General features: G+C 52.3%; 1 protein-coding gene across 3 annotated transcripts in view; it reads left to right on the top strand.

Annotated features, from left to right (window-relative positions):
• The window catches only part of LOC106595887 (serine/threonine-protein kinase PAK 2), a 34931-nt gene that overhangs the window by 3187 nt on the left and 19006 nt on the right, over positions 1-12738 (top strand). Inside the window, exons 1-3 of one of the 3 annotated variants that reach the window (XM_082963493.1) lie at positions 1867-2686; positions 11624-11819; positions 12344-12453. In XM_082963493.1, coding sequence (XP_082819619.1) covers positions 11642-11819; positions 12344-12453 — 288 coding nt within the window. In that variant the 5' untranslated portion in view covers positions 1867-2686; positions 11624-11641. Of the gene's footprint in view, positions 1-1866; positions 2687-11623; positions 11820-12343; positions 12454-12738 lie in introns of those variants that run through there. The other 2 variants (XM_082963494.1, XM_082963492.1) reach the window with 2 other exon arrangements.

The following is a 12738-nucleotide window of genomic DNA, read 5'->3' as shown; positions in this document are numbered from 1 at the left end:
TGTCTGTGTGCATCACATTTAGCTTACCATTGTCTGTGTGCATCACATTTAGCCTGCCACTGTAAGTGTGCATCACATTTAGCTTACCACTGTCTGTGTGCATCACATTTAGCCTGCCATTGTCTGTGTGCATCACATGTAGCTTACCACTGTCTGTGTGCATCACATTTAGCTTACCACTGTCTGTGTGCATCACATGTAGCTTACCACTGTCTGTGTGCATCACATGTAGCTTACCACTGTCTGTGTGCATCACATGTAGCTTACCACTGTCTGTGTGCATCACATTTAGCCTACCACTGTCTGTGTGCATCACATGTAGCTTACCACTGTCTGTGTGCATCACATGTAGCTTACCACTGTCTGTGTGCATCACATGTAGCTTACCACTGTCTGTGTGCATCACATGTAGCTTACCACTGTCTGTGTGCATCACATGTAGCTTACCACTGTAAGTGGAATTCTGACATGTGTTCTGAGGTGTGATGCTTTAATGAATGGATTGTCTACACTGTTGAGCATGGAGGTGTCTGTGTGTGTGTCCTGTGTAGTCAGCTTTTTCCTTTTCTAGACGTTCAACACAAAAGGCTGTTTCACTCTACTTCCTGTAAACAACGTCGACTATGTTTGCTTCCTGCTTCTGTCTGATTCGTCAGTTTGGCTCTTGTGACCCTCAGGGCCTCTAGGAGTTCCAGGATGAGGAAGTGGGTTTCCCCTAGAAACAAAGAGGAGAGAGTCGAATGTAACGGAGAGAGCAGAATGTAGCGGAGAGAGCAGAATGTAGCGGAGAGAGCAGAATGTAGCGGAGAGAGTCGAATGTAACGGAGAGAGCAGAATGTAGCGGAGAGAGCAGATTGTAGCGGAGACAGTAGAATGTAGCGGAGAGAGCAGAATGTAGCGGAGAGAGTAGAATGTAGCGGAGAGAGCAGAATGTAGCGGAGAGAGTCGAATGTAGTGGAGAGAGCAGAATGTAACGGAGAGAGTAGAATGTAACGGAGAGAGTAGAATGTAGCGGAGAGAGCAGAATGTAGCGGAGAGAGCAGAATGTAGCGGAGAGAGCAGAATGTAGCGGAGAGAGTCGAATGTAACGGAGAGAGCAGAATGTAGCGGAGAGAGCAGATTGTAGCGGAGACAGTAGAATGTAGCGGAGAGAGCAGAATGTAGCGGAGAGAGTAGAATGTAGCGGAGAGAGCAGAATGTAGCGGAGAGAGTCGAATGTAGTGGAGAGAGCAGAATGTAACGGAGAGAGTAGAATGTAGCGGAGAGAGCAGAATGTAGCGGAGAGAGCAGAATGTAGCGGAGAGAGTAGACCTACAATATATAAACAGAGGGTGGGTTCAGATACCCTCTCTTATCCTGGAAGTCTGCACTTGTTCAAAGTGTGCTTTTGTTCACTCCCCCTTATGGATATAAAAGCATTAGATTGGCTGGGACGAAGCAATATGGGGACAGTTCCCTGCAGCCTATCAGAGGGCCTGATGGTGAAAATTCATTTGTTTCTGTGGCCTAAGGGAAGTGCCTCTGCCTCTGATTAACCCAATCCCAGGCCTGGAGCTATGGAATTCACTCACGCACACGCTCACACATACACACACAAACACACAGACACCAAACCCAAGCCTGGAGCAATGGAATTCCTAGGGAACAAGTCCAGGCCTGGATAGCACCCATTATTACCCTGACACACACACATACACACACACACACTGCCTGACACGTTGCTGGGCAGGGCTGGGCTGGAGCAGGGCGTAACCATGGAGATGAGCAAGAACTGCTGGGCATGATAGAACTGGCTGTGTCTGAAACCGCTGTGGAATGAGACTGCCTGTTATTACATGTCCTGGAGAGAGAGAGATAGAGAGAGAGAGGAATAGAGGATTAGAGAGGGGGGATAGAGAAAGAAAGAGACCAAGATAGACAGGGACCGAGAGAGACAGGAACCGAGAGAGACAAGGACCGAGGGACCGAGAGAGACAAGGACTGAGGGACCGAGAGAGACAGGGACCGAGAGAGACCGGGACCGAGAGAGACAGGAACCGAGAGAGACAGGGACCGAGAGAGACCGGGACCGAGAGAGACAAGGACTGAGGGACCGAGAGAGACAGGGACCGAGAGAGACAGGGACCGAGAGAGACCGGGACCGAGAGAGACAGGAACCGAGAGAGACAGGAACCGAGAGAGACAAGGACCGAGGGACCGAGAGAGACAAGGACTGAGGGACCGAGAGAGACAAGGACTGAGGGACCGAGAGAGACCGGGACCGAGAGAGACAAGGACTGAGGGACCGAGAGAGACAGGGACCGAGAGAGACCGGGACCGAGAGAGACAGGAACCGAGAGAGACAAGGACCGAGGGACCGAGAGAGACAAGGACTGAGGGACCGAGAGAGACAAGGACTGAGGGACCGAGAGAGACAAGGACTGAGGGACCGAGAGAGACAGGGACCGAGAGAGACCGGGACCGAGAGAGACCGGGACCGAGAGAGACCGGGACCGAGAGAGACAGGGACCGAGAGAGACCGGGACCGAGAGAGACAGGGACCGAGAGAGACAGGGACCGAGATAGACAGGGACCGAGATAGACAGGGACTGAGAGAGTAATAAGGTGCACACACGGATATTACAAGCTAAAGTAAAGCTGTTGTTGACCTACTCTTCTGAAAGCACAGGGGAGGAGGACAGAAAGGGTAAGTAGAAGGGAGAGGGGTGAGGGAAGGGGGAGAGGCTGGGGACAGCTAATGTAGTTGTTGATGTGTGGATGCTGTCTGATCGGGGATACCAAGCTGCAGACAGAGAGACAGAGGGAGAAGGAGACCAGCGAGTCGTCCTGACGGTGTGGATGCTGTCTGATCGGGGATACCAAGCTGCAGACAGAGAGACAGAGGGAGAAGGAGACCAGCGAGTCGTTCCGACGGTGTGGAATGTTGACTGTGTCCTTTTAGTGGAGGGGAGAGAAAAACATTGGAAATCGAAAGGCAGTTGTCCTGACACAACTTGGACGGACGGAAACACACACACACACACACACACACACACACACACACACACACACACACACACACACACACACACACACACACACACACACACACACACACACACACACACAGCAGGGTCAGAGACAGGACGTGATGAAAGCTCTGTGAGCTAGATGTAGGCTATTTCCTGTTGATGGTGATGATGTGGGGAACTCTGGTGTTTTTCTCTCAGAGAGGAAGAGGTTGTGGTGTGCAGGTGAAAAAGTGTCAGACGGGAGATTTCACCTTATTTGGAGCCGAAAACATCCAGCTGCTCTGCAATGCATTACACACACACACACACACACACACACACACACACACACACACACACACACACACACACACACACACACACACACACACACACACACACACACACACACACACACACACACACACACACACACACACACACAGCAGGAAACCACACATAACATGTACCTTCCTCATCCACTCTTTGTTCCCTCTTACACGCAGACACACACACGGACACACACACACCAAACACACACCTTCTCACTTTGTGTCGGTGTGTCAAGGCATGATAGAGGTCTGACAGCAGTGTGTCTCTCACCCTCTCCAAGTGTGTGTGTGTGTAGATGTGTGACGGCGGTGTGTCTCTCTCTCTCCAGGTGTGTGTGTGTGTAGATGTGTGACAGCGGTGTGTCTCTCTCTCTCCAGGTGTGTGTGTGTGTGTAGATGTGTGACGGCGGTGTGTCTCTCTCTCTCCAGGTGTGTGTGTGTGTAGATGTGTGACGGCGGTGTGTCTCTCTCTCTCTCCAGGTGTGTGTGTGTGTGTAGATGTGTGACAGCGGTGTGTCTCTCTCTCTCTCCAGGTGTGTGTGTGTGTAGATGTGTGACAGCGGTGTCTCTCTCTCTCTCCAGGTGTGTGTGTGTGTAGATGTGTGACAGCGGTGTGTCTCTCTCTCTTTCCAGGTGTGTGTGTGTGTAGATGTGTGACAGCGGTGTGTCTCTCTCTCTCCAGGTGTGTGTGTGTGTAGATGTGTGACAGCGGTGTGTCTCTCTCTCTCTCCAGGTGTGTGTGTGTGTGTGTAGATGTGTGACAGCGGTGTCTCTCTCTCTCTCCAGGTGTGTGTGTGTGTGTAGATGTGTGACAGCGGTGTGTCTCTCTCTCTCTCATCAGGTGTGTGTGTGTGTGTAGATGTGTGACAGCGGTGTGTCTCTCTCTCTCCAGGTGTGTGTGTGTGTAGATGTGTGACAGCGGTGTGTCTCTCTCTCCAGGTGTGTGTGTGTGTGTAGATGTGTGACAGCGGTGTGTCTCTCTCTCTCCAGGTGTGTGTGTGTGTGTAGATGTGTGACAGCGGTGTGTCTCTCTCTCTCCAGGTGTGTGTGTGTGTAGATGTGTGACGGCGGTGTGTCTCTCTCTCTCTCCAGGTGTGTGTGTGTGTAGATGTGTGACAGCGGTGTGTCTCTCTCTCTCTCCAGGTGTGTGTGTGTGTGTGTAGATGTTTGACAGCGGTGTGTCTCTCTCTCTCCAGGTGTGTGTGTGTGTAGATGTGTGACAGCGGTGTGTCTCTCTCTCTCTCCAGGTGTGTGTGTGTGTGTGTAGATGTGTGACAGCGGTGTGTCTCTCTCTCTCTCTCTCCAGGTGTGTGTGTGTGTGTGTGTGTAGATGTGTGACGGCGGTGTGTCTCTCTCTCTCTCCAGGTGTGTGTGTGTGTGTGTGTGTAGATGTGTGACAGCGGTGTGTCTCTCTCTCTCCAGGTGTGTGTGTGTGTGTGTAGATGTGTGACAGCGGTGTGTCTCTCTCTCTCCAGGTGTGTGTGTGTGTGTGTAGATGTGTGACAGCGGTGTGTCTCTCTCTCTCCAGGTGTGTGTGTGTGTAGATGTGTGACAGCGGTGTGTCTCTCTCTCTCCAGGTGTGTGTGTGTGTGTGTAGATGTGTGACAGCGGTGTGTCTCTCTCTCTCCAGGTGTGTGTGTGTGTGTGTAGATGTGTGACAGCGGTGTGTCTCTCTCTCTCCAGGTGTGTGTGTGTGTGTAGATGTGTGACAGCGGTGTGTCTCTCTCCAGGTGTGTGTGTGTGTAGATGTGTGACAGCGGTGTGTCTCTCTCTCTCCAGGTGTGTGTGTGTGTAGATGTGTGACGGCGGTGTGTCTCTCTCTCTCTCCAGGTGTGTGTGTGTGTGTGTGTGTGTAGATGTGTGACAGCGGTGTGTCTCTCTCTCTCCAGGTGTGTGTGTGTGTGTGTGTGTGTAGATGTGTGACGGCGGTGTGTCTCTCTCTGTCTCCAGGTGTGTGTGTGTGTAGATGTGTGACAGCGGTGTGTCTCTCTCTCTCTCCAGGTGTGTGTGTGTGTGTAGATGTGTGACAGCGGTGTGTCTCTCTCTCTCTCCAGGTGTGTGTGTGTGTGTGTAGATGTGTGACGGCGGTGTGTCTCTCTCTCTCCAGGTGTGTGTGTGTGTGTAGATGTGTGACAGCGGTGTGTCTCTCTCCAGGTGTGTGTGTGTGTAGATGTGTGACAGCGGTGTGTCTCTCTCTCTCCAGGTGTGTGTGTGTGTGTGTAGATGTGTGACGGCGGAGTGTCTCTCTTTCTCTCCAGGTGTGTGTGTGTGTAGATGTGTGACAGCGGTGTGTCTCTCTCTCTCCAGGTGTGTGTGTGTGTAGATGTGTGACAGCGGTGTCTCTCTCTCTCTCCAGGTGTGTGTGTGTGTGTAGATGTGTGACAGCGGTGTGTCTCTCTCTCTCCAGGTGTGTGTGTGTGTGTAGATGTGTGACAGCGGTGTGTCTCTCTCCAGGTGTGTGTGTGTGTGTGTGTGTGTAGATGTGTGACAGCGGTGTGTCTCTCTCTCTCTCCAGGTGTGTGTGTGTGTGTAGATGTGTGACAGCGGTGTGTCTCTCTCTCTCTCCAGGTGTGTGTGTGTGTAGATGTGTGACGGCGGTGTGTCTCTCTCTCTCTCCAGGTGTGTGTGTGTGTGTGTGTGTGTAGATGTGTGACAGCGGTGTGTCTCTCTCTCTCCAGGTGTGTGTGTGTGTGTAGATGTGTGACGGCGGTGTGTCTCTCTCTCTCCAGGTGTGTGTGTGTGTAGATGTGTGACGGCGGTGTCTCTCTCTCTCTCCAGGTGTGTGTGTGTGTAGATGTGTGACAGCGGTGTGTCTCTCTCTCTCTCCAGGTGTGTGTGTGTAGATGTGTGACAGCGGTGTCTCTCTCTCTCTCCAGGTGTGTATGTGTGTGTAGATGTGTGACAGCGGTGTCTCTCTCTCTCTCCAGGTGTGTGTGTGTGTGTGTGTGTAGATGTGTGACAGCGGTGTCTCTCTCTCTCCAGGTGTGTGTGTGTGTGTAGATGTGTGACAGCGGTGTGTCTCTCTCTCCAGGTGTGTGTGTGTGTAGATGTGTGACAGCGGTGTCTCTCTCTCTCTCCAGGTGTGTGTGTGTGTGTGTGTGTAGATGTGTGACAGCGGTGTCTCTCTCTCTCCAGGTGTGTGTGTGTGTGTAGATGTGTGACAGCGGTGTGTCTCTCTCTCTCCAGGTGTGTGTGTGTGTGTGTAGATGTGTGACGGCGGTGTGTCTCTCTCTCTCCAGGTGTGTGTGTGTGTAGATGTGTGACAGCGGTGTGTCTCTCTCTCTCCAGGTGTGTGTGTGTGTAGATGTGTGACAGCGGTGTCTCTCTCTCTCTCCAGGTGTGTGTGTGTGTAGATGTGTGACAGCGGTGTGTCTCTCTCTCTCCAGGTGTGTGTGTGTGTAGATGTGTGACAGCGGTGTGTCTCTCTCTCTCCAGGTGTGTGTGTGTGTAGATGTGTGACAGCGGTGTGTCTCTCTATCTCTCCAGGTGTGTGTGTGTGTAGATGTGTGACAGCGGTGTGTCTCTCTCTCTCTCCAGGTGTGTGTGTGTGTGTGTGTGTGTAGATGTGTGACAGCGGTGTGTCTCTCTCTCTCCAGGTGTGTGTGTGTGTAGATGTGTGACAGCGGTGTGTCTCTCTCTCTCCAGGTGTGTGTGTGTGTGTAGATGTGTGACAGCGGTGTGTCTCTCTCTCTCCAGGTGTGTGTGTGTGTGTAGATGTGTGACAGCGGTGTCTCTCTCTCTCTCCAGGTGTGTGTGTGTGTAGATGTGTGACAGCGGTGTGTCTCTCTCTCTCCAGGTGTGTGTGTGTGTGTGTGTAGATGTGTGACAGCGGTGTGTCTCTCTCTCTCCAGGTGTGTGTGTGTGTGTGTAGATGTGTGACGGCGGTGTGTCTCTCTCTCTCCAGGTGTGTGTGTGTGTGTAGATGTGTGACGGCGGTGTGTCTCTCTCTCTCTCCAGGTGTGTGTGTGTGTAGATGTGTGACAGCGGTGTGTCTCTCTCTCTCCAGGTGTGTGTGTGTGTAGATGTGTGACGGCGGTGTGTCTCTCTCTCTCTCCAGGTGTGTGTGTGTGTAGATGTGTGACAGCGGTGTGTCTCTCTCTCTCCAGGTGTGTGTGTGTGTAGATGTGTGACGGCGGTGTGTCTCTCTCTCTCCAGGTGTGTGTGTGTGTGTGTAGATGTGTGACAGCGGTGTGTCTCTCTCTCTCTCCAGGTGTGTGTGTGTGTAGATGTGTGACAGGTGTGTGTGTGGGGTGTAGATGTGTGACAGCGGTGTGTCTCTCTCTCTCCAGGTGTGTGTGTGTGTGTAGATGTGTGACGGCGGTGTGTCTCTCTCTCTCCAGGTGTGTGTGTGTGTGTGTAGATGTGTGACGGCGGTGTGTCTCTCTCTCTCTCCAGGTGTGTGTGTGTGTGTAGATGTGTGACGGCGGTGTGTCTCTCTCTCTCTCCAGGTGTGTGTGTGTGTGTAGATGTGTGACAGCGGTGTGTCTCTCTCTCTCCAGGTGTGTGTGTGTGTGTAGATGTGTGACGGCGGTGTGTCTCTCTCTGTCCAGGTGTGTGTGTGTGTAGATGTGTGACAGCGGTGTGTCTCTCTCCAGGTGTGTGTGTGTGTAGATGTGTGACAGCGGTGTGTCTCTCTCCAGGTGTGTGTGTGTGTAGATGTGTGACAGCGGTGTGTCTCTCTCTCTCCAGGTGTGTGTGTGTGTGTAGATGTGTGACAGCGGTGTGTCTCTCTTTCTCTCCAGGTGTGTGTGTGTGTGTAGATGTGTGACAGCGGTGTGTCTCTCTCTCTCTCTCCAGGTGTGTGTGTGTGTAGATGTGTGACGGCGGTGTGTCTCTCTCTCTCCAGGTGTGTGTGTGTGTAGATGTGTGACAGCGGTGTGTCTCTCTCTCTCTCCAGGTGTGTGTGTGTGTAGATGTGTGACGGCGGTGTGTCTCTCTCTCTCTCCAGGTGTGTGTGTGTGTGTGTGTGTAGATGTGTGACAGCGGTGTCTCTCTCTCTCTCCAGGTGTGTGTGTGTGTGTAGATGTGTGACAGCGGTGTGTCTCTCTCTCTCTCCAGGTGTGTGTGTGTGTAGATGTGTGACGACGGTGTGTCTCTCTCTCTCTCCAGGTGTGTGTGTGTGTAGATGTGTGACAGCGGTGTGTCTCTCTCTCTCCAGGTGTGTGTGTGTGTAGATGTGTGACAGCGGTGTGTCTCTCTCTCTCCAGGTGTGTGTGTGTAGATGTGTGACAGCGGTGTGTCTCTCTCTCTCCAGGTGTGTGTGTGTGTGTGTAGATGTGTGACAGCGGTGTGTCTCGCTCTCTCTCCAGGTGTGTGTAGATGTGTGACAGCGGTGTGTCTCTCTCTCTCTCCAGGTGTGTGTGTGTGTAGATGTGTGACAGCGGTGTGTCTCTCTCTATCCAGGTGTGTGTGTGTAGATGTGTGACAGCGGTGTGTCTCTCTCTCTCTCCAGGTGTGTGTGTGTGTAGATGTGTGACAGCGGTGTGTCTCTCTCTCTCTCCAGGTGTGTGTGTGTGTAGATGTGTGACAGCGGTGTGTCTCTCTCTCTCCAGGTGTGTGTGTGTAGATGTGTGACAGCGGTGTGTCTCGCTCTCTCTCCAGGTGTGTGTGTGTGTGTGTAGATGTGTGACAGCGGTGTGTCTCTCTCTCTCTCCAGGTGTGTGTGTGTGTAGATGTGTGACAGCGGTGTGTCTCTCTCTCTCTCCAGGTGTGTGTGTGTAGATGTGTGACAGCGGTGTGTCTCTCTCTCTCTCCAGGTGTGTGTGTGTGTAGATGTGTGACAGCGGTGTGTCTCTCTCTCTCTCCAGGTGTGTGTGTGTAGATGTGTGACAGCGGTGTGTCTCTCTCTCTCTCCAGGTGTGTGTGTGTGTAGATGTGTGACGGCGGTGTGTCTCTCTCTCTCTCCAGGTGTGTGTGTGTGTAGATGTGTGACGGCGGTGTGTCTCTCTCTCTCCAGGTGTGTGTGTGTGTAGATGTGTGACAGCGGTGTGTCTCTCTCTCTCCAGGTGTGTGTGTGTGTGTAGATATGTGACAGCGGTGTGTCTCTCTCCAGGTGTGTGTGTGTGTGTAGATGTGTGACGGCGGTGTGTCTCTCTCTCTCCAGGTGTGTGTGTGTGTGTAGATGTGTGACAGCGGTGTCTCTCTCTCTCTCTCCAGGTGTGTGTGTGTGTAGATGTGTGACAACGGTGTCTCTCTCTCTCTCCAGGTGTGTGTGTGTGTAGATGTGTGACAGCGGTGTGTCTCTCTCTCTCTCCAGGTGTGTGTGTGTGTAGATGTGTGACAACGGTGTCTCTCTCTCTCTCCAGGTGTGTGTGTGTGTAGATGTGTGACAACGGTGTCTCTCTCTCTCTCTCCAGGTGTGTGTGTGTGTAGATGTGTGACAACGGTGTCTCTCTCTCTCTCCAGGTGTGTGTGTGTGTGTAGATGTGTGACAGCGGTGTGTCTCTCTCTCTCCAGGTGTGTGTGTGTGTGTAGATGTGTGACAGCGGTGTGTCTCTCTCTCTCCAGGTGTGTGTGTGTGTAGAGTGTGTGACAGCGGTGTGTCTCTCTCTCTCCAGGTGTGTGTGTGTGTGTAGATGTGTGACGGCGGTGTGTCTCTCTCTCTCCAGGTGTGTGTGTGTGTAGATGTGTGACAGCGGTGTGTCTCTCTCTCTCCAGGTGTGTGTGTGTGTAGATGTGTGACAGCGGTGTGTCTCTCTCTCTCTCCAGGTGTGTGTGTGTGTGTAGATGTGTGACAGCGGTGTGTCTCTCTCTGTCCAGGTGTGTGTGTGTGTAGATGTGTGACGGCGGTGTGTCTCTCTCTCTCCAGGTGTGTGTGTGTGTGTGTAGATGTGTGACAGCGGTGTGTCTCTCTCTCTCCAGGTGTGTGTGTGTGTGTGTAGATGTGTGACGGCGGTGTGTCTCTCTCTCTCTCCAGGTGTGTGTGTGTGTGTAGATGTGTGACAGCGGTGTGTCTCTCTCTCTCTCCAGGTGTGTGTGTGTGTAGATGTGTGACGGCGGTGTGTCTCTCTCTCTCCAGGTGTGTGTGTGTGTGTGTGTGTAGATGTGTGACAGCGGTGTGTCTCTCTCTCTCTCCAGGTGTGTGTGTGTGTAGATGTGTGACAGCGGTGTGTCTCTCTCTCTCCAGGTGTGTGTGTGTGTAGATGTGTGACAGCGGTGTGTCTCTCTCTCTCCAGGTGTGTGTGTGTAGATGTGTGACAGCGGTGTGTCTCTCTCCAGGTGTGTGTGTGTGTAGATGTGTGACAGCGGTGTGTCTCTCTCTCTCCAGGTGTGTGTGTGTGTAGATGTGTGACAGCGGTGTGTCTCTCTCTCTCCAGGTGTGTGTGTGTGTAGATGTGTGACAGCGGTGTGTCTCTCTCTGTCTCCAGGTGTGTGTGTGTGTAGATGTGTGACGGCGGTGTGTCTCTCTCTCTCTCCAGGTGTGTGTGTGTGTGTGTAGATGTGTGACAGCGGTGTGTCTCTCTCTCTCCAGGTGTGTGTGTGTGTGTAGATGTGTGACAGCGGTGTGTCTCTCTCTCTCTCCAGGTGTGTGTGTGTGTGTGTAGATGTGTGACAGCGGTGTGTCTCTCTCTCTCTCCAGGTGTGTGTGTGTGTGTGTAGATGTGTGACAGCGGTGTGTCTCTCTCTCTCTCCAGGTGTGTGTGTGTGTGTAGATGTGTGACGGCGGTGTGTCTCTCTCTCTCTCCAGGTGTGTGTGTGTGTGTGTAGATGTGTGACAGCGGTGTGTCTCTCTCTCTCTCCAGGTGTGTGTGTGTGTGTGTAGATGTGTGACGGCGGTGTGTCTCTCTCTCTCCAGGTGTGTGTGTGTGTGTAGATGTGTGACAGCTGTGTGTCTCTCTCTCTCTCCAGGTGTGTGTGTGTGTGTAGATGTGTGACAGCTGTGTGTCTCTCTCTCTCTCCAGGTGTGTGTGTGTGTGTAGATGTGTGACGGCGGTGTGTCTCTCTCTCTCCAGGTGTGTGTGTGTGTGTAGATGTGTGACAGCGGTGTGTCTCTCTCTCTCCAGGTGTGTGTGTGTGTAGATGTGTGACAGCTGTGTGTCTCTCTCTCTCTCCAGGTGTGTGTGTGTGTAGATGTGTGACAGCGGTGTGTCTCTCTCTCTCCAGGTGTGTGTGTGTGTAGATGTGTGACGGCGGTGTGTCTCTCTCTCTCCAGGTGTGTGTGTGTGTAGATGTGTGACGGCGGTGTGTCTCTCTCTCTCCAGGTGTGTGTGTGTGTGTAGATGTGTGACGGCGGTGTGTCTCTCTCTCTCCAGGTGTGTGTGTGTGTAGATGTGTGACGGCGGTGTGTCTCTCTCTCTCCAGGTGTGTGTGTGTGTGTAGATGTGTGACGGCGGTGTGTGTGAAGACAAGCCCCCCGCCCCCCCTGTCAGAATGAACAGCCAAGGAGGCGGAGCCAAGGACTCTGTGTCGGGAACCTACAACTCTCGGTCCCTCCCCTCTGTTCCTGAGGAGAAACACAAACGAAATAAAATCATCTCCATGTTCGCCTCAGAGAAAGGTACACACACACACACACACACACACACACACACACACACACACACACACACACACACACACACACACACACACACACACACACACACACACACACACACACACACACACACACACACACACACACACACACACACACACTCACACACACACACACACACACACTCACACACACACACACACACACACACACACACACACACACACACACACACACACACACACTCACACACACACACACACACACACACACACACACACACACACTCACACACACACACACACACACACACACACACACACACACACACACACACACAGATTATTACTCAAACACACACACACACACACACACACACACACACACACACACACACACACACACACACACACACACACACACACTCACTCACTCACTCACTCACTCACTCACTCATGATGCCACACAGACACAAACATACACACACTCACATACACAGAACCACAGAGACGTCTAAGCTGTGTTAAAGAGTGTGTGTGTATCAGGAGGCAGGAAGAAGGATCGGGATAAGGACAACAGACCAGAGATCTCCTCTCCGTCAGACTTTGAACACACCATCCATGTTGGCTTCGATGCCGTCACAGGAGAGTTCACAGTGAGTCTGCCTTTGTTTCTCTTAGTGTGTGTGTTTAACTATTCATCTGTGGGTGTGTGCGTATGTGTGTGTGTGTTTGTGTTTGAGTAATACTCTGTGTGTGTGTGTGTGTGTGTGTGTGTGTGTGTGTGTGTGTGTGTGTGTGTGTGGTGTGTGTGTGTGTGTGTGTGTGTGTGTGTGTGTGTGTGTGTGTGTGTGTGTGTGTGTGTGTTTGAGTAATAATCTGTGTGTGTGTGTGTGTGTGTGTGTGTGTGTGTGTGTGTGTGTGTGTGTGTGTGTGTGTGT

The sequence above is a fragment of the Salmo salar genome, chromosome 17, assembly GCF_965601325.2.
Source record: "Salmo salar chromosome 17, fSalSal1, whole genome shotgun sequence".
Classification (NCBI taxonomy): domain Eukaryota; kingdom Metazoa; phylum Chordata; class Actinopteri; order Salmoniformes; family Salmonidae; genus Salmo; species Salmo salar.
This window is presented reverse-complemented; position numbering and strand designations above follow the sequence as displayed.